The sequence below is a fragment of the Pectinophora gossypiella genome, chromosome Z, assembly GCF_024362695.1.
Source record: "Pectinophora gossypiella chromosome Z, ilPecGoss1.1, whole genome shotgun sequence".
NCBI classification, from domain to species: domain Eukaryota; kingdom Metazoa; phylum Arthropoda; class Insecta; order Lepidoptera; family Gelechiidae; genus Pectinophora; species Pectinophora gossypiella.
The window spans coordinates 23,870,403-23,897,281 of record NC_065433.1 but is presented as its reverse complement, the minus strand read 5'-3'; the positions used below and the strand labels follow the sequence as shown (position 1 = coordinate 23,897,281).

General features: G+C 36.8%; 1 protein-coding gene across 1 annotated transcript in view; it reads left to right on the top strand.

Moving 5' to 3' along the window:
* LOC126380305 (mothers against decapentaplegic homolog 4) overlaps nucleotides 1-24,479 on the top strand; it is a 66,136-nt gene extending 41,657 nt beyond the window's left edge. The window contains exons 10-14 of the mRNA XM_050029631.1: nucleotides 5,965-6,056; nucleotides 12,123-12,291; nucleotides 13,124-13,250; nucleotides 15,015-15,159; nucleotides 17,757-24,479. Coding sequence (XP_049885588.1) covers nucleotides 5,965-6,056; nucleotides 12,123-12,291; nucleotides 13,124-13,250; nucleotides 15,015-15,159; nucleotides 17,757-17,826 — 603 coding nt within the window. The 3' untranslated portion in view covers nucleotides 17,827-24,479. The remainder of the gene's footprint in view (nucleotides 1-5,964; nucleotides 6,057-12,122; nucleotides 12,292-13,123; nucleotides 13,251-15,014; nucleotides 15,160-17,756) is intronic.
* The last annotated feature ends 2,400 nt before the right edge of the window (nucleotides 24,480-26,879 follow it).

Sequence of the window (26,879 nt, the reverse complement as noted above, 5' to 3'; positions counted from 1 at the left end):
TAAATTGAGTTTTAATTGAGTTTATAATAGTCAGCGCAGAGTTCTGTAATAGAGTAGTGTGTCTTCAACAGAGTTACGTTTAGACTTAAGGGCACCGCAAGGGTAGACCGACAATGTTGCCAACTTTACTTCACGAATTTCCTAAGTACCGGTTCTACGAGTAATCCCGGCTTATTTCTCAGACAGCTTTAACAGCTTATTTAGTAGCGCCCTTTGCTTATCTGTTGTAGGAGTAATTTCTTGATATTATTAAAAAAAGAAAATACGTACGTGGTCCCTAACGACGTGGGTAGAGCTATAAATAATCAGAGCATATCCTATAGCCAGTTTCAGTATCCTACAGCGATGAACCGTATGTTTTGACAGTTTAGATTGGACAAGTGCTCAAGCCCATCGCCCATTTGTGGTCTTTATGTTAGAAAGGAATAGAACAATCAGAAATACAGCTGATTGTGTTCTATATATTTATTATTTACTCCGTTTTTCCCGTTTTCACATCCCAATCCGCTATATCTGACGGGTAATCCGACAAGTTGGTAACACTGTCCGTGGGTGGCTTTCAACATCAATATGTATTGGAGAAGTTCCCCGGAACGTTTCAGAAATAGCAATGGTCTATTATTTATATCGTCTACCTTCACCTAAGTCAGTTTAGAAAAGTTAGTTTCTTAAATGACGTTGAAAATCAGAAATGGCTTACATTAGCCTCCGAAGTTTATAACATAACATAAGTTCACGACTTCATTCCAATTGATGTAGTCAGAAGTAAATCCATTCCAAGATGAACTAAGTACCCGCACCTCACAGAGGTTTCTCTTAGACCAACGTAATAGATAGGTTGTGAGTTGTATCGCCGTCTATAATGGTCGAGCCAACTGTATTAGTGAAAACTGAACTTAAGATAAATTATTAATTCATTGAGTCGGAACCGGGGACAAGTTTATCTTTGGTAATTATAGGTTTCATAGAATCGGTGGTATGTCTAAACTTGACGGTAGTCCATAATATAGGGCTAATATTACTACTGTTCACCGCGTTACTTGACTTCAAACTAAGGTTTAACGGTTTAATGGTGCTAATTCCCGCAGACACCATCTAATGTTATTTTAAGTTATACCTGTCATTTTCTTATCCACTGAAAAAGAATTGAAAAAGGACGGGCAAAAAAAGTTTTTAAGCAGAAATCTAAAAATTTTACATTGGCCAATAACCCGACAGAGTCAAGTAAACAGCATGTCAAACGGATTAAATACCAGCGACATTTCCTTTTCGGCAGATAAGAAAATGACTGGTATAACTTAAAGTAAAATTAAGAGGTGTCTGCAAGAATCGGGGCCAATATCTACCTAAATTTCAATAAAAAATCGTCCAAGTTTAGACTGCAGATTAGGCTCAGATATGACTATGTTCTATTACCTTCTCCCACGAGGAAATCCGAATATAAAATTAAAAAGTTATTTTGTCACGTAAGACAAAAAAAAAAAATGCGCATTATCTATTTTTACGCGCGCATCCTTTTCGTGCTGGAGAGGTGAAAAGTATATTTGTAAACTCTTCTCATCTTCTCTTTTTGTTTTTTCTTTCTTCTTAGACGCAAACACTGAAGTTATGCTCGAATCAGGGGACTTATTCTTTTAACCTCTTCACGTAGCACATCAGACCTTGTCACTTGCAAGACGAGACAGGTATATATTTTCGCACGCGAGTTGAAGGCGATAAAAACTAGAAGCTTAAATGTAGGCACTGTTGAGTGTTCCTAAATTTTGACAGTTCTCCATAATGTCTAGCTAAAATCCGAGATGAATTGCTAAAGGATGAGTTAAAAAAAGCAGCCAGTTGGAAAAAGGCAGTTTTGATTGAAACTAAGTTTTCTTCTTTCCGATCTTTAGGGAATAAATATAACAGATTTTACAGTCGAACCCTGCGCAAAGGAGTATAGTCTAAACTTACAACCAAAAGAATATGTTTGTTTTCTCAAATGGTATGGGGAACTGTCAAAATTTAAGAACACTCAACAGTAGCGACTTGACGGGAGAAACAGGCAGTTTTTATCTTCATTCAAAAATAATTCCCCTGAGCTGTTACATTACAAGCGATCATTGTAAGTGTTGTTGTTGTGAGTGAGTGCATTAAGTCTAGGCATCTGCAGTCTGTGTGACGAAAGTTAGTGAACCGTATAAAAGTTTAAGATGTTTTGATGTGTGTTGTGCGCATCACCGCCCAACTTGTTAACACATGAATAACTTGTACCGCAATTAGGAACACATAAATAACAAGTACTCTAACTACATTCCTTAATAAAAAAATAAATGAACGGGGTAACTACCTATATGGCATTTTCGAAATCGTAGAAATCTTCACTAATGCTTTAGTATTGCTATTTGAACAATGACTCTGATTCTTGCAGACACCTAAAATTATTTTTAGTTATACCTGGTGGTCTAAAAAGGCTACATTGTTGTAAGAAAGCAAAATTGCTTTTAGAATTTTATTGCATTGCGCACTTACTTTTATATGCGTGTAGATGAATTGCTTCAATGTGACCTTTTTAAACCCCCTGTCATAGACTCGACGACGCTTAACGGGAATTAAAAACTCTCGGCATGTCACGGAAGCAAGCTAGGGCTGCAAAACATTGTGAGGAGTGGAAATCTGTTCCAACCCAACAGGGGATAAAAGGATTAGATGAAGAAGAAGATACCTGTATTTTTTTTTATCTGCCGAAAAGGAAAGGAATGCATAATTAACAGTTTCTAATTTTAAAATTATTGAGTGGAGGAATTAATGAACTTGTAACTCGGATGAATCAAATAGGTATCTCGCTAGTGTTTGACGTGTGCTGTCAGCCTGAGTCTGTCGGGTTATACGCCAACGTTCCCGAACGTAATTACGTAAAACGTAATTTTGAAATGGTTGTTAAAGATTTCTGGCCAATAAGGGCAATGACCTCATTGTTTAATTATTGTGTCTGGAAATCTCGGCGTTACGGAGTTAAAATAAAAATAGGAGGTGTCTGCAGGAATCACTACCAATGATAATATAGTAGTGTTCCTTATTTCAATTACGAACTACAACAAAGCGAATGTATCATGTGGAGAAGCACTTCACAGTAAACTTCCCAGTCCACGAGAGAAGCAATTAGTAAATAGTTAAATGCCCAGTGTTGCGTCCTGGCTGAATAATTCAATATTAACAATAGCTTCTGCCCGCGGGTTCGCTCGCGTAATATTCGGGGTAACACGGGGAACCGTATTTCCCCTGATTTAGAACACAGAAGAGAACTCGGAACATCCAAAACCAAACCGATTGTCTTATTCCTTAAAAGTCGAAAAACCTTAAACGAATTAATCTAATCCGAAAAACAACAACGGTAAAACCGAATTCGAAACAAATTTTCACAATTTCGGAAAAGCAAAGTGTTGTCCGATAATCGACTGTATGTTAATAATATTTCGACATAGTTTGTAGTCTCGTAGACAAGGATAGCACTGTTTACAGCAATGCTGAATGCATGTCAAAGGCATTCGCAATCCCAGTAACGTTCAGTATTTCCCTGAAATACTGAAAGCTATCAATTCCGCCTTTGATGGTCAGTAGGTATTTAGCCGCAAAATCAAACAATGCACAAGTACTATTCAGTGAATACTATTTTGGCTGGCCTAGCAAAATATATCATGTGATCTATATATAGACATAGTGGAAACATTTAGTTTTTGTCGATCTGTGGTCCTGTATATCACAGGACACAGATCGAAAAATTCGCATGGATTGCATGCGGACCAGGAGGTGTTAAGGTTTTCACGCTCGTCCAGGTTTGACAAGACCTGCGGGTTCAAGTCCCGACCGAGTCAGTTTTTTTCTGTTTGATGTTCTCTTTGTGATCTATGACTTTTCTGTTGAGGAAACGTAGCTAGTGTATAAAAAATCGACTCAACTTTTGTTACTGGGCATTTGGAAAATAACTTAGTCTACACGTGATTAAGTGATTATTTATCTTTTTTGGTGGTTCTAGATATTTACAATACTTTTATTATACAGGGTTATGGCATGTAATGTAATCATTTTCGTAGAGTGAGTTATTTTTCCTTTCCGGAAACAAAACATGAGTCGTTTGACGTGTTTGATCCCCGAGTATAATGTTTCTTTAGCAAATACTAACTACTGTAATATAGAACATGATTACCGGGGTATTGTTACTGTTTCGGTATTTTTAATCCAGTTTAAAAACCAATTTTCCAAAAATGAAAAATAAAAAATCACAGCATGGAATGGTCCAAAATTAAAATTCTTGTTACGGCATGAATATGAATTTTATCTTTTAAATTATTAGAAAAATACATTAATAATTGGAGCGAATCATGAACAGTGAAGCCATTCATCATTAAAACCACGCAGGTTTTCGACTAAAGCAATGGCAATTTTTTTGACATTGAAACGGAAATTTTTGGTGTCATTTTTTAATTAAGAGAAAGCAAATGAATTATTTACAAGTTATCAGCAGACTGGAAGCGAGAGCAGTGTGTCGGGATCGGAGCAAATGGAATTCTACATTCTCTACTTGAACTCTGAAATAGGCGTGAGTTTATGAAATCAGAATCATTTATTCATTGAAGGTCAATGTAACATGAATTTACGTCATTTCGCAAGGTGTTATGGCTGAGGCGAAGAAATGACGAGAAACTGCAACAGCAACACATCTTTTAAATCAATGAGGGTATAACAAGTTATTTAATAACTAGAGGAACACATTCAATACCAGACATTTTTATCATTTAGGTAGTCATTAATTTTATAATAAGCTTTTTTACATAAAGTAAGCTTCAGCTTTAAATCTTTTTCTGACTTTAAAATATGTATGTACAGCGAACCAGTCCCGTGGTTGCACTATGTCATAGTTTATTACGATTATTGGTCGAAAATTCGGTGGCATATTTACCTAAACTTGACGGTAATACATAATAATAAAGTTGGTATTACAGCTCATCGTCTAAGTTGAGTATTAAACTAGGAATGTTTTTATTTTTTTCCTTACTAGGAAGAGCTGCCTTATTATTTCTCACAACTCTTGAACAAGATATTAATTACTGGGTAAATACGTCAGGAACAAATAAAAATATCAGGTGGACTGTGTTTCCCGGAACATTCGCCTACATTTAATACAAGCCAGTAACTTCTAGTAATTTTCCAACTTAATTTATACTGTCTTATACATAACATACATAAATAGCCTATATATATACGTCCCACTGCTGGGCACAGGCTTCCTCTCAATCGACCAGAAGGGGAATGGACCATACTCCACCACGCTGTTCCACTGCGGGTTAGGGGTGGTGTTTTACCAAGCTAATATCCGGGATATTAGCTGGCTTAACGTGCCCTCCGAAGCACGGATATTGTCTTATATGGGACTGAAAATAATCAGTCAGAGATATATCGCTCCTTTTTATCGGACAGCTTGACGGAGAAATGTTATTTTATATTTTGATAATTAAAAATATGTTTATCAGTGATTCGTGCTTCGGAGGGTAAGCAGTCGGTCCCGGCTACTATTTACTTGAGTAAATATGTAGTCGTTACGTGAGCTATTTCAGTCCCTTCGGCTTTTGACGTGACTTATTGTAGATTTGCCGCAATGGCATTTACTACTTGGCCGGACAAGTGGGGAGCGCTGAGGGCTCTCACCCGGTACACAATTTAAGACAACAGGCCTGAGAGTGCCCAGTTGCGAACCTCGGCTCAGGACGTCGTCTGAGAGAATCATATTTGAAAGAATTAATCGACCCTAGTTGGTCGATAGCGGGGTCGGTATCGGGGTTCTGAAGTGTTTGCTGTCGCGAGCTGATCGCTTCTACGGCTAGAGTAATCGGGTCGTCGGGGGGCTTTTCAACAGTAACCCTGAGGGGTTGATGTGGTCGGTCTCACAATCCACTCATGAGAAGTAATTTTTGACTTTTTTATTTCCAGGTGGACGGGTACGTGGACCCATCGGGAGGCAATCGGTTCTGTCTGGGGGCTCTCAGCAACGTCCATAGAACGGAACAGAGCGAGCGTGCACGGTAAGCCATTTTCACTAGCCAGCTCAATTGTTATACACAATAATATGCATACATAGGTGCTAATTCCTGCAGACGCCATCTAATATTATTTTAAGTTATACATACATACATACATACATAAACTCACGCCCGTAATCCCAAATGGGGTGGGCAGAGCCACAAGTAATCAAAGACAACTTGCAGCCACTGTTGATACGAAGTCCTAAGATGGATATGATGAACCTTATGGTGATAAGGGATCAGCCTATCGCCCATAACATTAGTCCATTATGTTAGAGGACGCAATCCCTTTGTCGGTTTTTACGACATGCCCGGGAAGACAAGCAGCTGAACGTGTTCTATGTTTTTTATTTGCTCCCAAAACAGCATAGAAGCATCCCAGAACAGCATAGAAGAATCCCAGAACAGCATAGAAGCAAAGCTATTTTAAGTTATACCTGTCATTTTCTTATCCGTTGAAAACGAAAGGTACGGGTAATCGACAGGCATAAAATTTATGGAATACACGTCAATTTTAAGCTGAAATCTAAAACAACCGTCTAAAAATTTTACATCGACCAATAATCCGACAGAATTAAGTAGATGATAACACGTCAGATTGCATCCCAGCGAGATGACTATTTTATTCGCACGGGTTATTCATTCATTTTCAAATTAACTTGTTGACAATCATCCGTCCCTTTCCTTTTCGGCGGATAAGAAATTGACGGGTATAACTTAAAATAAAATTATGAGGTGTCTGTAGGAATCGGGGCCATTATCACATCAACTACCCACTAGTATTAAAAATGAGGAATGTGATGTATCATTCGGTCACAGTCTAAAAAAACCTTTGTTGGATATGGAGCTATATTCTGTTGACGATTTTATGAAAAATTGACATTGTATTTTATTCTTCTTCTATCGTGTGGGTTGTGAGGCGGATTACCAACCTCATCAACCCTGGTGTCATGGTTACTATTGAGCCGCCAAAGGCCACTGACAAAGGCTCATGTAACGACTAATTACATCAGTAAGTAGTAACCGGGACCAACGGCTTAACGTGCCTTTCGAAGCACGGATCATCTTACTTTCCGACAATCAGGTGATCAGCCTGTAATGTCCTAACCAGGGACCACAAAGTAATTAATATAATATTAATATTTATTTATATATTAGATAGATTTGACTTTGACTAATTTAAAAAATTATAGGTAATTGGTTAATTTTTGAATATTTATTTGTTATTATGTTGTCTGAATTGTCTTATATGCAATGATATCGATTTGGGATTGAATCCTGTAATGATACCATTTATTGTATAATGTAAATGTGAATAAATAAATAAATATTAATCATTAATTTTATAATAATAACTTGATTGTAATTTTATTTTATACATAATTGTTTTATTACTCATATTAGCCATGACATTGTATTGATTTATTATCTTGTGACATTTTATTTTAATTTATTATCTTCTATGTTGACATTATTTTGTTATAATTTTCGACGATCATGTTTATGTTGTTTCCGTTTTATATTATATCTAAATATGTTGTATAACTAAATGTGATATAAATGAGTCTAATCTAATCTAATCATGAACACACCACATGTAAAGCTGCATGTGAACTGTTGCGTTCCACGATGTTCAACAACTTTGTTTGCATACTCGTATGTGTATCACTAACGAACACTGAACTTTACAGTGTCCTATGTGTACTAAATATTCTTACTTACGTACAGTCATGAGCAATATCATATATCCACTTTAGAACCCAGTAGCACTAACATATTTGACATTTAGTGTGACTTACGGGTCAATTTGTCAAAAAAGTTAATGTGACATGGTACCAAGGTGTATACATATTAATGCTCGTGACCGTACGAGACGAGCCAGCTCTCTCCTGCAGTTGAGGACTTGATAGATCACACCTAAACACCATTGTTTAACTACTGTGTCTGGAAATCCGAATACCAGAAACTCGGGTGTCACGCACGAGTTCAATACTTGCCTTTTTAGGTTAGTTTCCAACTAGTCAATCAGTTACAATTTACGCAAAACACGAAATTACTATGGAATTTGTATTTGACTTATTATAGATAGATAGATAAAATACTTTATTGAGCACAATGGACACAAAATACAGAGACAAGGACAACATATACAGAAAAACACAACAGGCGGCCTATTACGTTTTTCTTGATTAAAATTCATAAATAAGTTAAATAAATAGAAAAAAATAATATGTTTTTCGTTGGTTTTAAATCTGTCTTTATTTAGTAATCAGAATTTCATAATTAATCTTTAACCTAGTTAACACGACCCATTAGATGGGTTAGATCGGTCGTTGACTTTATAAGGTACTTTATTAGGCAGGTATATCGGTACCTGTATCGGTAGAACGGCCTCGGTGGTCCAGTGGTTGAGCGTTAGGCTCACGATCCAGAGGTCCTGGATTCGAATCCCGGTGGGGAAATATCACAAAAATTACTTTGTAATCCCTAGTTTCTGATCACCTGATTGTCTGAAAGTAAGATGATACGTGCTTCGGAAGGCACGTTAAGCCTTTGGTCTCGGTTACTACTTACTGATGTAAGTGAGTAGTCGTTACGTGAGCCATGTTAGGGGTCTTCAGCGGCTCAATAGTAACCCACACGAGAGAAGAGAAGAAGGAAGGTATATGAGATAATAATTGAAGATAAGAATTTTAATTCCCTATTTCCTGAGTCAAGTATAACCAGAATAAAAAACTTAGAATATAAAGGAAACAAACATCCTTTGATATTATAGCTTCGCGCCGGTGCTTTGTAGAGCCCGTTACCTTGAAGCACTAACTACTTGAGCTACAGTAATTGGATAAATTAAATACTTATTTTTATTAAAGCCGCTTGCTAATTATCTCAAGAAAGGAGGATATTTAATTCTACTAGCTTTGTACATAATTAATTACATTGAACGACAGAAGACCGATCGGTGATAGCCCAGTTCGGAGAACGCGAGGCTTACATCGTAGGGTCAAGGGTTCGAATCGCGGCTTGGGCTCCAAACCACTGAATTTGACTTTATGAGTTTGAATTAATGTTTGGATCATAAATAATTGATATCACGTAGTTTTCAGGATATGTCACCTGTGAATGGGAATTGGCTTGCCCCTATTACATGGGACTTGAACATAGCTGGCTACGAGTGGGTTTACATACTATACACCTTTGCCTACCACTTCCCGTAGTTAGATGGGCTTACAATTTGGAGGTTCTGGGATCTTTTCCCGGTGGAGACATGTCACTCACATAAACATACATACATAAACTCACGCCTATTTCCCACCGGGGTAAGCAGAGACTATAGAATTCCATTTTCTTCGATCCTGATGCACTTCTCATGCTTCCTCCACATTCACCAATCAGAGTAGAGAGAGTATGTCACTCACACAGCTGGGTAAAGCTCCCTTCACCTCCCTTTAACGGTATTCAGCGAACTGCCACAAAATTATAATTACCCTTAATTAATGGTGGAGCATTCCGATTCAATAATTTAATTTAACTTGCAGAAATGGAAAGTAGAATGAAATCCTTAACGGGGTGAGTAGAGACAGAAAAATAGACGACAACTTTACAACCCTTTTTACCTGCGGCGAAGCAAATAGGAGAGGGTTATGTATTTGGCTGCTATCTTCAAATTTTGCATAAAACACGTATCGGAAGAATGTTGTCTTAATAAATAAATAAGAAAAAATATAAATAATAATATAAGTTTATAAACTTAGTCCTGAAAAATGACGCTCTAAAAGGTATGAAACTAAAAGATAGGTAGGTATGTTTCTCTGAAATTCTTCCGATTAGCGATGTTTATCATTATCATATGTCAGTTTTCCGTAGTCGGGTTTTAGCGTTTAAACTTATATTTTTTTTAATGAATATATTCTCTACAATTTTCATATCATTAAAGTATTGTATATTTTCATTCATTTATGAAGAGAAAAAGCAATTCGTATGAATTGTATTCGCCGTGTGTGTTCTGTTGATACTGGTGTAGATACTGGAATGATGTTGTTTGTTCTAGTGCCACAAACCACGGGACAGTCAACGCAAACACAACTATAATATTATATACTTAATCTATAAATTTTACTGGGCCAAGTAGTTCATACCATCTCATAACATACACATACATACGTGTTAGTGACATCGTAAAGAAAACTTTGAAGAGTCAAGCCCATGATTCTGATTTGATATCAAATGGTATTTTCCATCGCAAAAGTATGGAACTGAATTCCATGAATTTTGCGACGAAAAATTCCACTTGATAGAATAGAATCATGGTCATCATCCCCCTCAGTATTCGTTACGATGTCACTAACACCCTGTATAGCCCAGTCATATTAGGTAAAAAAAGGGGTCAACCTCGGAATGAGAGATAATAAGCTATAAATTGGTATGGACCTTTGTTTTGTCGTTTTAAATGTTGTCTCAAAAGTCACAAATGATACCCTGTCCGCGTCTTAAGATATTGAAGGTCAAAGGTCATAAAATTGGTTTTTTGTGAATATCTCGCTTCCTATTGCTTAAATGATATTTTTACCTATAATAAAAGTTGTAGAGTATAAAATTCTCTACCTTTTTTGTTTCATGTTTTTTTTGATACGATCAACCGTTTTTGAGGCAGAGCGCGAAGAGTGCGCAGCGCACAGTTATAAATGGTCCAATGCAAGGTCAAGCGTGAGTTACGCTTATCAGTACGTGATATAAAGTCTATTATTTATTAAATTATTATAATTATTAAACAATGGCCATTATTTATATTTAACTATTCAACTATAATATATTATTAATTCTGGAATATATATTTTCAGTTAAAAAGGCAATAAGGGGATATATTTTATGTATATCTTTATTTATCATTAAATATGCCATACTATACATTTGTTGAAATGTCAGTTTAAATATCATAAGAATTTTTATTGGTTTTAATTATAATAAAATTGTGAATAGAAGCTAGTTATCTTCATCTTCTTCGTCGTCTTCTTCTTGTTGTCGCTCGAAAACGTTCAATTCATTGTCATCATCCTCATTATCGGTCATATTCATCTCCAAACCCTCCAGAATTTCAGGATCGTATGCGTTTTCTTCATCGGGATTACTTGGATATTGTGCAGCGTTCAGGCAAGCTTGTCCATTGCACTGGCCACAAGCTAAAGAACATAGTAGCCCTGATTTTCGACATCCACAGCGGGAACCACAACCATTTTTGCAAAATTACGAGCAAATCAATATCTTCTCCTATGATGACGGCAGTCTTTTGATGTTCTGATAATGCAATAGCTGTCTCGATGATGAGAAGGTCAATAGAGAAGGTCATAGGGTAGGGACAAGTATATCCAGGTATATAAGCTTTGAAAAATTTACACGTTTTGAAGAAAACGTATGTAATGACGTTTTAACTGAAAATATATATTCCAGAATTAATAATATATTATAGTTGAATAGTTAAATATAAATAATTAAGTTACTGATTTTAATAAAATATCAACAAAAATATAAATAATGGCCATTGTTTAATAATTATAATAATTTAATAAATAATAGACTTTATATCACGTACTGATAAGCGTAACTCACGCTTGAGCTTGCATTGGACCATTTATAACTGTGCGCTGCGCACTCTTCGCGCTCTACCTCAAAAACGGTTGATCGTATCAAAAAAAACATGAAACAAAAATTGTAGAGAATTTTATACTCTACAACTTTTATTATAGGTAAAAATATCATTTAAGCAATAGGAAGCGAGATAATCACAAAAAACCAATTTTTATGACCTTTGACCTTCAATATCTTAAGACGCGGACACGGTATCATTTGTGACTTTTGAGATAACATTTAAAACGACAAAACAAAGGTCCATACCAATTTATAGCTTATTATCTCTCATTCCGAGGTGAAACCCCTAAAATGACTGGGCTAGTATACTACTGGGCACAAGCCTCGCCTTAATTAACCGGAGGGGTTATGCAATACAATAATAATATGGTGTACAATAAATGACGTAAAAAAATCTACAAAAGTTTTTTTTAATTATTCCAGGCTACACATCGGCAAGGGCGTTCAGCTGGACCTCCGCGGTGAAGGCGACGTGTGGCTCCGTTGTCTGTCCGACCATTCGGTGTTCGTGCAGTCGTACTACCTCGACCGCGAGGCCGGCCGCGCGCCTGGCGACGCTGTCCACAAGATATACCCCTCGGCCTGCATCAAGGTAACTAAATTCATACATACATAAACACAAGCCCGTAATCCCCAATGGGGTAGGCAGAACCAGATGTAATCAAAGATAACTTGCAGTCGCAGTTGATTCCGTCTTAAGAAGATATCATGGACCTTATGCTTATTGCCCATAATTATTAGACATCATGTTAGAAGTTTAGTTTTTTAGGAAGGGGTTCGAACCCACAGCTCAAGCCAGGACGAGTGTTTTAACCATTAAATCATCGCCGGCTTCATATAGATTTATGCAATTTTTTTGATCTGTATGTCATATTATTCTTAATAATATGTATTTTGTTAATTCTTAATGTTTCGGATAGATGGTGTTGACATTGGTTGTGCATGGACACACCAATAAATTTCAGTTTATTATAAAACAAATTCATAAAACCACAGTAACCCAAGCAACCCCGTGACATCCTATAAACAAAAAGACTCACATTCGCTAAGGAGTTTTCTAAAAAAGCGTCAGAACCGTGTTGAAATACGTATAAATAATGTTATGTAGATAGTATAACTTCGTTCCCTTAAATTAAGATGTTATAGCTGTTCAAGTAAAGTGCAATAGCGGTTGTACAGTCATGAGCAATATAATGTACCCACTTTAAGACTCTGTCGTACTAACATATTTGACATTTAGTGAGACTTACAGTACAATTTGTCAAAAAAGTTATTGTGACATGGTACCAAAGTGTAAACATATTAATGCTCGTGACCGTACAGTGTCGTTATACGCCGTCACTTGTGACAAGACGCGCTCGGACACTTTTTTACAGACACTGGTTGTTTATTTCTTATACGAGGTCCACTATTGTTGTGTGCAGGTGTTCGACCTGCGTCAGTGTCACCGGCAGATGCAGACGCAAGCGGCAACGGCGCAGGCGGCGGCGGCTGCGCAGGCGGCCGCTGTCGCCGGACACATCCAGCCCGCGCACCCCACCGTCAACAAATGTAAGATAACACAACATTCCCGACTACACACGGCACTTCCTGTCTCTGGTTGCCTGGAAGAAACTGCTGCACAGCAGTAAGGCCGCGAACTGTGCTGCAATCTTTCCTGTGCATGTTTTAAAATGTTTCGTGCATGAATGTGAAATAAAGAATATTTGATTTGATTTGACTATATCATCCATTGTAAGATAATCGAAGTCCTGTTAGACCAACGTGATAGGCAGTGAGCCTTATCGCCGTCATTAATGATCGAGCCATCTGTGTTAGTGAAAACTGTATTTAAAATAAATTAATAACTCATTGGTGCATGTCGGGTACTGGGTTTCGGAACCGCGCGCCCGCGCCTTTGTACCACAGGACCAGAGGACCACAGTCACTGTTTAACCCTTTCACGGGCAGAGACCATGGGTCATTAATGGTTCAACAACCTCCGTGGTCCAGTGGTTGAGCGTTGGCCTCACGATTCGGAGGTTCCGGGTTCGATTCCCGGTGGGGACATATCACAAAAATTACTTTGTGGTCCCTAGTTTGGTTAGGGCATTACTGGCTGATCACCAGATTATCCAAAAGTAAGATGATCCGTGCTTCGGAAGGCACGTTAAGCCGTTGGTCCCGGTTACTACTTACTGATGTAAGTATGTAGTCGTTACATGAGCCATGTCAGGGGCTTTTGGCGGCTCAATAATAACCCTGACACCAGGGTGGATGAGGTTGATACTCCACCTCACAACCCACACGATAGAAGAAGAAGAAGAATGGTTCATAATAGATAGTACGACACCTTGGAATCGGGACGTCATTAGACGTTCTGTCCTTGATAGTGTTGTGTTGTACTTTCATTATTTGACAGCATCACGAACATAGAATTCACACAAAAATGCCTAATTTAATCTATTATAAAAGCGACCTTTCGATTGACTGACTGACTCGCTCATCACGAAATTTCAGTGACTACAAGTTTGCATGGGGTTCCTTTTAGGACGTGACTCTAAGGGGGAAAAAAGGAGTGGTGAAGTTTATTATTATTATTAATAGCTCTCGATGTCCCACTGCAGGGCAAAGGCCTATCTTCCCTTCTTCCACTCCTCCCTGTCCCCAGCTTGTTCGTTCGTAGTTTTAATAGTAGGGCTTCACCCGAACGCAGTCGCGGGTAACAACTAATTGGAATATACTCGTTAGGGGCCGTCCATTAATCATGTGATGTTTTTTCTGGCATTTTTAACCCCCTCTCCCCCTTCTGGTGAGGTTCAAGACTCCCCCCCCCTATATCACGTGTATTTTTAGTACCTACCAAAATAATTGCATGAAACGCTGCTTTTCGGTTCAGTATCGCGCGTTTGCCGAAAAAATAAATACTCATGATATATTACTAGGAGCTTGGTGGCGCAGCGGTAAACGCGCTCGGTCTGAGATTGTTGAAGTTAAGTAACTTTCGCAAAGGCCGGTCATAGGATGGGTGACCACAAAAAAAAAAATTCATCTCGAGCTCCTCCGTGCTTCGGAAGGCACGTTAAGCCGTTGGTCCCGGCTGCATTAGCAGTCGTTAATAACCACCAATCCGCACTGGGCCCGCGTGATGGTTTAAGGCCCGATCTCCCAATCCATCCATAGGGAAGGCCCGTGCCCCAGCAGTGGGGACGTTAATGGGCTGATGATGATGATATATTACTACCCCTCCCCCCTCTCAAGCCTCGCATGATTAATGGTCGGCCCCTTAGCTGAGATGTTATTATTGTTTGTTCCATTACAAATTGTTACCTTCAGGTCTGACAGCTGCGGCCGGTATAGGCGTGGACGACCTGCGACGGCTGTGCATCGTGCGTCTGTCGTTCGTGAAGGGCTGGGGGCCCGACTACCCGCGCACCTCCATCAAGGAGACCCCTTGCTGGGTCGAGGTGCACCTGCACAGGTAACTAACAACACTGAACAAAATTAATATCAATGAAAAATTATACTTGATATTAACTCAGAATAATGACCTTAATAATCCACTTCAGTAATGGTTATATGTTACTCACATACTGTATAATTACGTATAGGTATACAAGTGCGTATGAGTGTTAGATACACCGTAACAAATACTGAGGGAGATGATTCAGACCATGATAAGTTGGGAAGTGTGGAATTTCTTGTCGGAAAATTTCATGTATTTTCCTTAGTAATATAGTATTAGTGTTTTTTTAAATTATTTTCAGTTCCATACTTTTGCGATGGGAAATTCCACTTAATATCAACTCAGAATCATGATCTGAACCATAACTTAAAGTTACGACGTCTCTAAGACCCTGTATATTTTCCGTTGGTTATTTTTCATTCTTTATGTATTATTTTAATTTTGTGTCGTTTGTATGCAAGGCGACAAATATATAATGTCTTCACGTTAATTGTTAACGAACAATGAAGTTACTGAACTGTATTGTGAATGTACTTATGTTTTTAAGCTGTTGTATTCGTGTTGCATTCGCAAAGTTTTATTGATATCGGCGCCTTGTTGTGATAAAACGAAGAAAAAGCCTTTTTGAAAAATCACATTCGGTTGTGACTTTCGTTAACATAATCAAAGACAAGTTAATTTCAATCTAGCTAATAATACGCGGTCTCAATTTATATCCGGAATGAAATTAATTGAAAGATATCGAAGTTTTGTTGAAGGAAATTGGGTAGTTTCCTAAAATAAATGAAATACATTTCAATGATAAATGATCCAATTTTGATTTTACTAAATAAAAACATATCTAAACGCGACAAAACACGTTTTCCTTTTTTTGTATTTAACTTATTTATGAATTTTAATAAAGTTTTAATAAAATGTAATAATAAGTGTGACATTTTGTCACGTCACAGGTTGCTTTTTCATACAAATTCTATAGTAATTTCGTGTTTTGACGCTTAGTAAAAAGTAACATCAAAATGTGATTTTTCAAAAAGTCGCTTACGTGGTTTCGCTTCTTCTCACGTGTGGGTTGAGAACATCAACTCTGTCCGGGTTACGTGGTTTTCGATATTACGCGACATAATGGCATTGTTGTTGGGGGAATGAGTTCCAAAGCACAAGACGACGAACTGGAAGAAGGGAGAGAGTCCTTCGTCCATCAGTGGAACATCAAAACGCCATTAAAAAAAGTTAAACATTAGATTTAACAAAACAACTCGAGTCTAAAAAGACCACAATGAAAAGCTATATTGCTATTCGTTCACATTGCGTACTTACTTTTGTATGCGAAAATGTCAAATTGTATAAATACCTTTTGGGCGATACGGCTCACCACCTGTCACGTTGGTCTAACAGAAAGCTCAGCGAGGTTTAGGTACTTAGTTCATCTTGCGATGGATGTAACTCCGGCCCCCCATTTGGGATATAGTTGTGAACTCATGTTATGTTATACTGCGCGTTATTTTGAGCTGATCCTGAGCGTGCTAACGTGCTAATAGCGAATGATTTTTTTTTAATTTTCACTTTTTTATTTTAGCATAAGTAATAGTAGTGTTTGTAAGTGCTATGCGAATTTAATGCTGGAGAGACAGACATTTATTTTTGGTAATGTGATTTTATGTACAGGGGGGTTATAAGCAGTATTACAATTTGACGTTTGCGCATATAAAAGTAAATGTCAAATAGCAATATTGTTTTTTTTTGGTGAATGGTTTTGATGTGGCCTTTGTAACCTGCTTCAACATGTCTGGTAGCATAGAATAAATACAGAAGGGACATTCTGCACCGTACCAATTATTAATACCATAGCGTAGCTGGCGCAGAGTAGGTGTATACAAGGTGTTAGTGGCATCGTACCGAATACTGAGGACGATGATTCAGACCATGATTCTAAGTTAATATCAAGTGGAATTTTCCATTTTCATTTCAGTATTAAATTTAATTTCCATCTCAGTATTTGAGACGGTGTTACCAACACCATTGATTTAGCGGAAATCAGTATTAGAGTCATCAGTTACCTTTTGCTTCTAAATATGTTTGTGTACCATTAAAACTACGAATAGGATGTTTTTATTGACACATTGCATATCTTATTAAGTTTAGATATAGCTCTACTAAGAGGTATTTATATATTTTTAATATTTTTCTAATTTTTGAACAGTTCGCGAACGTTGAATAAGCCACTTCAAGCGAATATAAATAAATAAATGTAGTGAAATCTTTCATTTTATGGTTATAATAGCGAATGTTTATTATTTATTTTATCTGGCGTATATTGTGAATGATTTTCTAATTCATGTTTGAATCTTAAACGATTATCATATGCTCAGCGGTGAGAAATGTGTTCTCGGAGGTAGGTGACCTAACCCGAAATTGGGCTGGTTTATCCCTCCGGGTTGGAAGGTCAGGCTTCTGTAAAAAACCGGACCGGAGATGATATTGTACTTTCATTGTATACTTTGATACGAAGCGCATGGATATGTCCATGGGGAGCGTTGTGACTGGCACGGGCGTGATTTAATGTGTGTGTCTGTGTGTGTGAAAGACCTTAACAGCGTTTTGTCTGATTCCAGGGCTCTGCAGCTACTGGATGAGGTTCTGCACACGATGCCAATCGACGGGCCGCGGGCCAACATCGAGTAGGAGTTGATCGGCTTCTTTTGAGGCCTTCGAGCGAGGCGCGCGCGTCGTGCGCACCGCGTGCACACGCCATGTGCTGCGCTCGCGCACGTCGTCGTTCTTGCCTTCTAGACACACACACCCGCCTGAAAACTTTGCCTCTTGCTAGAAGTCCGAGCTTCACTCGATGTTGATTTATTTCTTTTGCGTAAAAAAAACATTCTTGTGCAGATAAACTTACTATTTTTTTATTTACGCTTGTCTATTACTATGGTCTGATGTGATTAGAACTGGATGTAATGACCTCCATTATCAAATATCACCAGACCATATTATGTGTGTGGAGAGATCCATTTGAAATTGAGCTAAATATTTTAGAGAGCGAAAAACCATTACTTATTGCAAAGCATGATTTCTTCAGTGAGGCAAGGGTTTTAGGACCGGTGTTTTGTGTGTGTGAGTGTGTGTGTGTAGTGTACGCATGAGCGGCGAGACGACGCGGCTAGAGACAGCTGATGTGCAAGTTTGTTTCGAGACGACTGTGGAGTGTTGTGGACGTGGTGCGATGGTTGCAGTGAGCGAATCAACGGATGCCATAAAATAGCATTTAATAAGTTAACATTATTATTTTACTTGTAGCGTTATGTTATTTACAAATATTATTTCCCCGTGTTTGGCCTTCGTCTTCCAAATTTTGTTTGTTTGTCTTCCGGCGCTTAAATTGTTTACGTTTGACGGTTTTGGATCGTAATTTAGTTAGGGATTCGTGAAACAAACTGCACATGAGGAATGTGCATCGCTCGCGTTAAAAACAAAAGGTGAACTTATAATTTATGTCTTGTATTTATTTATTTTTGAATAAGTAGATACAGTAAACTAAGTTTAAAGTAAACATAGATATACATATATTGTGTAACAGTATTGAGACGGAACAAACTAAATAATATATTATTGAGATCTCAGTAAAATATTTTTCACAAATCCTAAATGAAGTAACGTTATTACTATGTAAGATATTAGTACTATGTATCAGTATATATTTATATGAAATGGTGAATATCGATGAACATGTTCAATGTTCTGTCTGTTGCTCAACTGACGTAGAACTAAGTTTGTCGAGTTGTTTTTACTATAAAGAGAAAGATTTACGAATTTTAGTGACAGCGATACCAAAATAAGGCATTTTATAGAATAGATTAAATATGACAAGACATAATTATGGTTCAACTTGAAAGAAGCCAAATGGGATAGCTTTTGACTTAGAGTAAGTGAAGTTAGTTAGTGTTTGGTTAAGTTACTTAGTAATTTGTGATAGGTGTACCGATAGAGCGCGCGGGGGTGCGTGCGGCCAAGGTTGTATTTGTGTTAGCTTGATGTGCCTAGTTAGTGGAAATTGCATGAATTGTGAAGAGCTTTTAAAATATACTAGTGCCAAGTCGAATATAGTACCAAACATTTCTTATCTTTTGTAACACAAATTGAAACATCGTTTCTCAAAGGAACGTAATAATAGTCTACACGACGACCTAGTCAAATGAAATACTTTTTTCGAAACCTCAAGACGAAAGGTTTCTTTGAAGTTTCTATGGAAATACTGTCCTCTGACGTCATCAATAAAAGAGGTCAAACGTCGTTCTCATTGTTACTTAATTTATAAATAATATTCGAAAATAATTCGAAAAGTTACATGAGATTGATTATTGATCATCTTAGATTGGCGTGTATTTCTAGATTAGTATTTTATATTCTATCTTTGACCCACTCAAATACCTGACCTATATAAATTTTATCTTTATGTCCATGGAACTTCTAGTCACATTACTAGGTACCACGGACAATCTTATGTGTCCAAGTTATTTTCATGCAATTTTGCTAAGTTGTTATGATGATCTGTGATTTGCTAGCAGAAATTGTTATAGGAGTAGGACGGCGGCGTACCCCCGCAGTTGGATAGTACTAAGGCGAACTATTTAATGGAATTGTGAAATTTCCAGTACGATCACAAGATTAACATGTGTACACTGTAGTACCATGTCGCATTCACTTGCATGACATATTGAATTCAAAGTCTCACTGAATGTACAGTTATGTAAATGCGACAAAGTTTTAAAGAGTACACATGTTGTTCGACGCGATGTTTGATCTAGTACGGTCCTTTAACGTTTAGCGAAATCGGTGTACGGTCACGAGTACTAATATGTATACACTTTGACACCATGTCACATTAACTTTTTTGACAAATTAAACCGTAAGTCTCATTAAAATATGTCAAATATGATAGTGCGACAGGGTTCTAAAGTGGGTACATGATATTACTCGTGACTGTACGGTGTAAAAAATTCAGCTTACGAATGTTGTTTATTTTCCTTTGTTGTTAATTGCCATTATCTACTGTAAAAAATGACAAGATATTAGACGTAAAGCTCGATCTGTTATGTTACTATAAAGTACCTCAACGAACTAGTAAAATTGCAAAGGCTGGTACCTATTTCCTAAGCTAACGTACCGTAACATAACCCTCTCTCTTGCGCGCTATAGTATATCGCTGGCTTCGACCAATACACGCAAGATGTTTATCTACGTAGACAACATACGCTGTCTCTATTGGTCGAGACACGTTATTTGTCGCGTCATTAGTAGCGTCACTAACTAGGTACTTAAAACTTTTGGTGTTACGTCTATTATTTTTTCATGGTATATCTTCAGGTGTTATTTACATTTAGAAAAGCTTAAAAAGTTATGTAAAGCGCATAACACCAAAGCCGTCGACCTGCTGGCTTATGTCGGCAGCCATGTTAGGGGGTTCGTAAGTTGAAAGACTTAAATTTCGCCGGGTAGATTACGCCAATTAGCGACATGTCGCCAAAATGTCGATGGGCACATGTTGCCAATATTTCTTTGTATAAGAAAACCAGGTATACTTAAAAATGACAGCTAACACTTCAAGGTTAGCTCAGCTGAAGCCATCCCACACTGTGTTGCCATTTCGTAAAAAATAAATTAGCCACGACCAATGTTTTTAAATTACCTTGCAAGGACATTTAGCACTTTTAGTAAATGATTTACTTACAGTTTTATTGATTGTTATATATGTACATACATACATACATAAACTCACGCCCGTAATCCCAAATGGGGTGGGCAGAGCCACAAGTAATCAAAGACAACTTGCAGCCACTGTTGATACGATGTCGTAAGCTGGATATGATGAACCTTGTGGTGATAAGGGATCAGCCTATCGCCCATAACATTAGTCCATCATATTAGAGGACACAATCCCTCTGTCGGTTTTTACGACATGCCCGGGAAGACAAGCAGCTGAACGTTTTCTATGTTTTTTATTTGCTCCCAGAACAGCATAGAAGCAAATATATGTGACAAGTATTATTGATTAATTTTAAATTATTAATTAAATACATTAGTCAGTAATTCACTTAATTTTCAACAATAAAATTTACATTCTTGGAATGTTGGAGATACCAATTTAATGGTAACACTTACGTCATCAAAAGGCTAGCAATGACGGCTTTTCATAGAGCATACCTGGTTTTCTTATACCATGGCCAATATGATTATATAAGCAACCGGGTTCTGTCGGTAGGTCGGCGGCTTTGGTGTGTATAACGCTTTATGTTACTTATTATAAAATACATGAGTTTCTAGCTGTAGTCCACGTATTCTGCTCTCAAATATTTTTTTATTATCTTTAACCATAGCGGTGAGGTTTTCCCGTGAAATCAACCCTAGGTGCCCCTCTCTCGAGGACACCATTATTTTTTCGTCGTACTTTAACTTTAGATTATTATAAGAATAAATGACATATTTTGTGTACGAAATCGTAAACGGTTTACTAGGCGTAAGTGTAATGTGTATGTGTTTACTATAATTGAGATTTTTGTCACTTGCTTAAGATTTTGCTTTAATTATTATTACTTGGCCGATTTATGATAGTTATGTTGAATGATTTATATATAATTACTGTTAGTGAAAGTTAGTGTTTTTGATTTTTCTCATAATTAAATATTACTTATATATAAATTTATTATTTTTAAGAGGTTTTGACAAAGTAAATGTAAATTATGTTAATGTAGAGGCCGGTTGCACGCTTGATGTTAGCCAATTGTATTTGTTTCTAATTCGGTTGCTGGATAACACGCTCATCACAAAGGATTTTGTTATTTTTGTTATTGCTCTATGATATATTTTAATTTGCGCTTCGGAATTCACTGTTCACGATTTATGTATTGTTACCAATGGCTTTGTGAAGATTCGGACTAAGCAAGTTTTGTAAATAGTACAATTTATTAAAAATATTTTTATTAGTGTTAGGAGTGTGCGAGTCAGTCTCTCGGACTATAATTATACAGGTGGTTGCGAGTCGGTACTTAGAATATATATTCAATATTTTTTTCTCTTAGGAAGCTTTCACAAAATTATGTATCGAAAATACCTCTTTATAGTGATCAAAAGGATTCAAAGGGTTTTTAGATGATATTAAATAAGTGGTAAGTTTTTTAAATGATGTTGAAGTTTGGAATAATAAAATATTTGTGAAATTCTACATAGCACAGTTATAAGACTACCGAGTTTGTGAATTGTTCCGCCGTAAATTATTGATGCAAACACAGTTATGAGATGATATACTCCAGTTATCAAGTTGACAGCTTACGTTTGTTGTGTGCATGGGCTCAACTGTCGCCTGTAAATACGCGCTTGCACATGGGGGTGCCGCACACACGATCTACTGTAAATCAAGGTGAATAGGCGAAAAAATATATATAAACGGGATTATAATTACGATGATAACCTCGTGTCGAACACTCTAGCCTAAACGTATACATGGCACCTCTATCTCTCATTATTTTATATGTTATCGATTCGATGATTAGGGCGTCTAAAAAGGCCACATCGAAGCAATTCATCTCAAAAGCAATATTGCTATTTGACAATTGCGAGTATAAAATTTAGTGCGCAATGCCAACAAATATCAAATAGCAATATTGCTTTTTTAGAAGAATTGCTTCGACGTGACTTTTCTAACACCCTTCATAAAGGATTCTTAGTACAAAGTGTATTTAACTTGCAAATGAGAGAATTTCGCTTATTGATACCCGGTTGTGACATACCTTCCGTTTTGTACCTCCAATTAATTAGACTTACTCCAAAAGACCACAGAACGAATATAATACAAAACTCACAAAACCTCATTGGGTGTAATTAGCTACGGAGATGTATATGCCGTTGTCTTAATCAAATTAAAGTTTAAGGAAAAAAGTATAAAATATAGAAATAGGTGTAGTTCATGTTATCCTCTTATTCCGGCGTATCAGTTGATTATGCGCTGATATTACGATTGGGTAGTTTCCTAGGTCTAAGATAAATTATGAAATTGTGATTACTAAATAAAGACAGATCTAAAAGTGACAAAAACGTTTTCTCTTTTCTATTTAACGTATTTATCAATTTTAATAAAGAAAAATGTAACAGTCATTTCGACATTTTGTCCCGTTTTTATATGACGTCATAGGTTGCTTTACATACAAATTCCATATTAATTTTAGTAAAAAGTAACTGATTTGACTAGTTGGAAACTACCCTATTGCATTAACTCTATAGATCGCAAGCGCTAGTACCACAAACACACAGTCATTAGCATATTGCGATTGAAAACTGAAGTTAAAGATTTTCGCCCACGAATACTATAATAAATTTCAAGGTAATAAACTTCTAGAAACGGCAATATTACCATGTCATACTCGAGGTGACTAATTTTAATTACTGAGGCTATAAAAAACATTGAACCGCGACAAAGTAACGAAATTTATTAATTATAAACATCGTGTCCGATAAACATCAATTTTATTGTAGTTTGAAAGCTCTATAGCGTCGCCTCTCACTTTCGCAAAGTGCAATAAAGTTAGCATAAGTTAAAACAGATGCTAATTCCTGTATACACCATCTAATTTTATTTTAAATTATACCTGTCCTTTTCTTATCCGCCGAAAAGGAAAGGCATACAATTTATGGGACACATGTCAATTTTAGGCACTAATCTAAAACAATCGTCTAAAAATTTTACGTTGGCCAATAACCCGACAGAATTAAGTTGACAGCACACGTCAAAGCATTTGCATACCAGCGACATACCTATTTGATTCGCCCGGATTGTACATTCATTCTATTTTAAATTAACAGCTGTCAACCATCCGTCCCTTTCCTTTTCGGTGGATAAGAAATTGACAGTATAACTTAAAATAAAATTAGACGGTGTGTGAATTAGTACCACAGTCAAACTAAACTAATCGAATCGATTCTAATATTCTTTATTTCTTACTTCGATTCGCTTTCTCCTTAATTACGCGAACTGCTAAAGAAAGGAATTCTCTTCCTGCGTCATTGTTCCCGGGTACACAATAATTTGGCGATTTTAAGACAAGAGTGATTTGACACTATTTGAGTTTACGTGCTCCAACTTAGACCACATCGCTGTTTAAGACCAGTTTCGGTCGTGGTCAAACGCACTCAAATCTTTTAATAAAAAAAAATACATATTAATACTTTTCTTCCATGTTCAATTTGTATATTCAATATGCTTATCGATTTAATATACCTTTTACTTAAGATGGCGGCGCAAAGTTGAATTGTTGTATGATGATTAAATTCAGTTCTGTGTAGAATCCTTGTATAATTCGTTTTCATAACCTACTCTCCTATTTGTATTTTCGAAAAAAATAAAATGAATGTATTGGTTAGTCATGTTTTCGTATTCGTTTACGGAGTGTAAGCATTTTTTTTAACACATTTTTGTAGAGAAATTGTTTGTTAATATTTTTTTGTTTTGTAGTTTTTTGATTATTTTGTAATCTATAACAAGGCATTCATTTATGTTAGGTCATATTTAAAATTTGGACCGATATACATAATATTTTTTGGTGTGTTTTTTTAAGATGTTTATGCGTTCATTTTATTTTTGTCGGAATTTGTGTTAGCAAGTGTAAGTCAAGTAATATTGGCTAAGGGTAGTTTCTTTCGAATAGGTTCATTCGGCACATGTAATGGTTTGTGGCGACACTAGCTAGGCATACCTTACTTTATTATAGTTTTTATATTCCTTTTTATATATATTCAAATAAAAAAGTGTATATTGAATTGAGTAGTTGACCATTATGTTATATTTTTTCACGCTAGAATTGTATAGTTTTTTTTATATTGTTTCATATAAATAATCGAAATTAAGTTATAGGTTGTATAAATAATATTTCTCCTATTATAATTTCGGATTTTATTATGAAATAATAAAAGTTTTGTAGACGTCAACTGCGCTATTCATACAAAATTCATTTTTGTAACTGTATGGGTTAAACTTGTTTGATTCGGGCATCAATTTCGAATCCGATATGTTAGGTATGTGCCTAATGTGATTGATACGTATGAATCTTTTATTGATTCAAACAGGGGCATAAGATAAGGAATAATACCGCGTATTCTCGTCGTATGGTCACTATCCGCCCCGAACCAATTAGTATCGGGCTCTCATTTATCTCACCCCTTCTGGGTCTTACTTTAGTCTAAATGAGTAAAGAGTAAGGTGTCAATCTCGCTCGCGGTAATTCCACACACGGTGATAATCTGATTTTTGTTTGGAGTGTCCGATGTGCGACACGGGTTAGACTGCCTCAGTGCAATATATATTTTTCTCTATGACTTGTCTGTCTATGGCACGTGCAATAATTGAGAATACTTTAGTTAGTAGTAAATTGCCAATTTTTATACATTAATATATTGACAGTGTAGTTAACATATCGGACTACAAATTGTTGGCAAAATTAAACAAAAGTATAATCCAAGGTGTCTAATAAGCAGACGTACTGTAGTTGGATTTTGATCGTCGTACTATTCAGTACACTAGCATTTTTATGGAATTCAAATATTTGAACTGCCATGTGTTTTGACATATTTTATTATGTTGTTTTTTTAATGCTGTGGGCACAGGTGTCTCGTTGTAACGTTGGGATTTAGGATACCGCACAGTGTAGCTGCAGCCTTAAGCGCATAGTTTAAGAGTGAAACTATGAAAGAAATGAATATAAAGGTTATTCCTCTAATAATGGTTTTATTTATCTACAACCTTGGTTTTTTTAAAAGGTTATGGCCTGGAATCAAGTCCTTTGGGCCAACAACGTCGGTTGTTCTCAATTCGGTTTTCTATTTACTGTTGAGCTTAAAAGTTGTGAACGCTCAACCAAATAGCAAACGCACCGAATCGTTTCTAGACGTGCGTAGTAACGACCTCCGTGGTCCAGTGGTTGAGCGTTGGGCTCACGATCTGGAGGTCCCGGGTTCGGTTCCCGGTGCGGACATATCACAAAAATTACTTTGTGGTCTCTAGTTTGGTTAGGACATTACTGGCTGATCACCAGATTGTCCGAAAGTAAGATGATCCGTGCTTCGGAAGGCACGTAAAGCCGTTGGTCCCGGTTACCACTTACTGATGTAAGTAAGTAGGCGTTACCATGAGCCATGTCAGGGGCCTTTGGTGGCTCAATAGTAACCCTGACACTAGGGGTGATGAGGTTGGTACTCCACCTCACAACTCACAACCCACACGATAGAAGAAGAAGTTTCTATTTTTACAATAGCTAACGTAACGTAACGTGTTTGGGTTGACTATTCGGTATGCAGGTAAGTGGTTCAGATTATAATAATCTCTAAATTCCGCAAAGAATATGCTGCGAACATAAATATGACTTCGCGCTCGGTAAAACCGAAACGGTTCACTAGATATTTAGAGAGGGAATTATTTATAGAAACAGTTATTATTATACACATTTTATTTATTATCTTATAGTGCCAAAAGTAATATAACGTTAAGATGTGTACATGTTGCATGCACACAGTCATTTGTAGAATTACTCATACTTGTTTTCAATGGCGGATTTTTATTGCCTGCTAATTATAGTTGTGATTATTCATAGTACAGTCAGCTCAATATTTAGCCTTTGCGTCCTTTAGAAAAGAGGCGAGGTGCAAGATATGAGCTGCAGCGGTTATGAAAAGGGACTTCGGTTGAACTACAT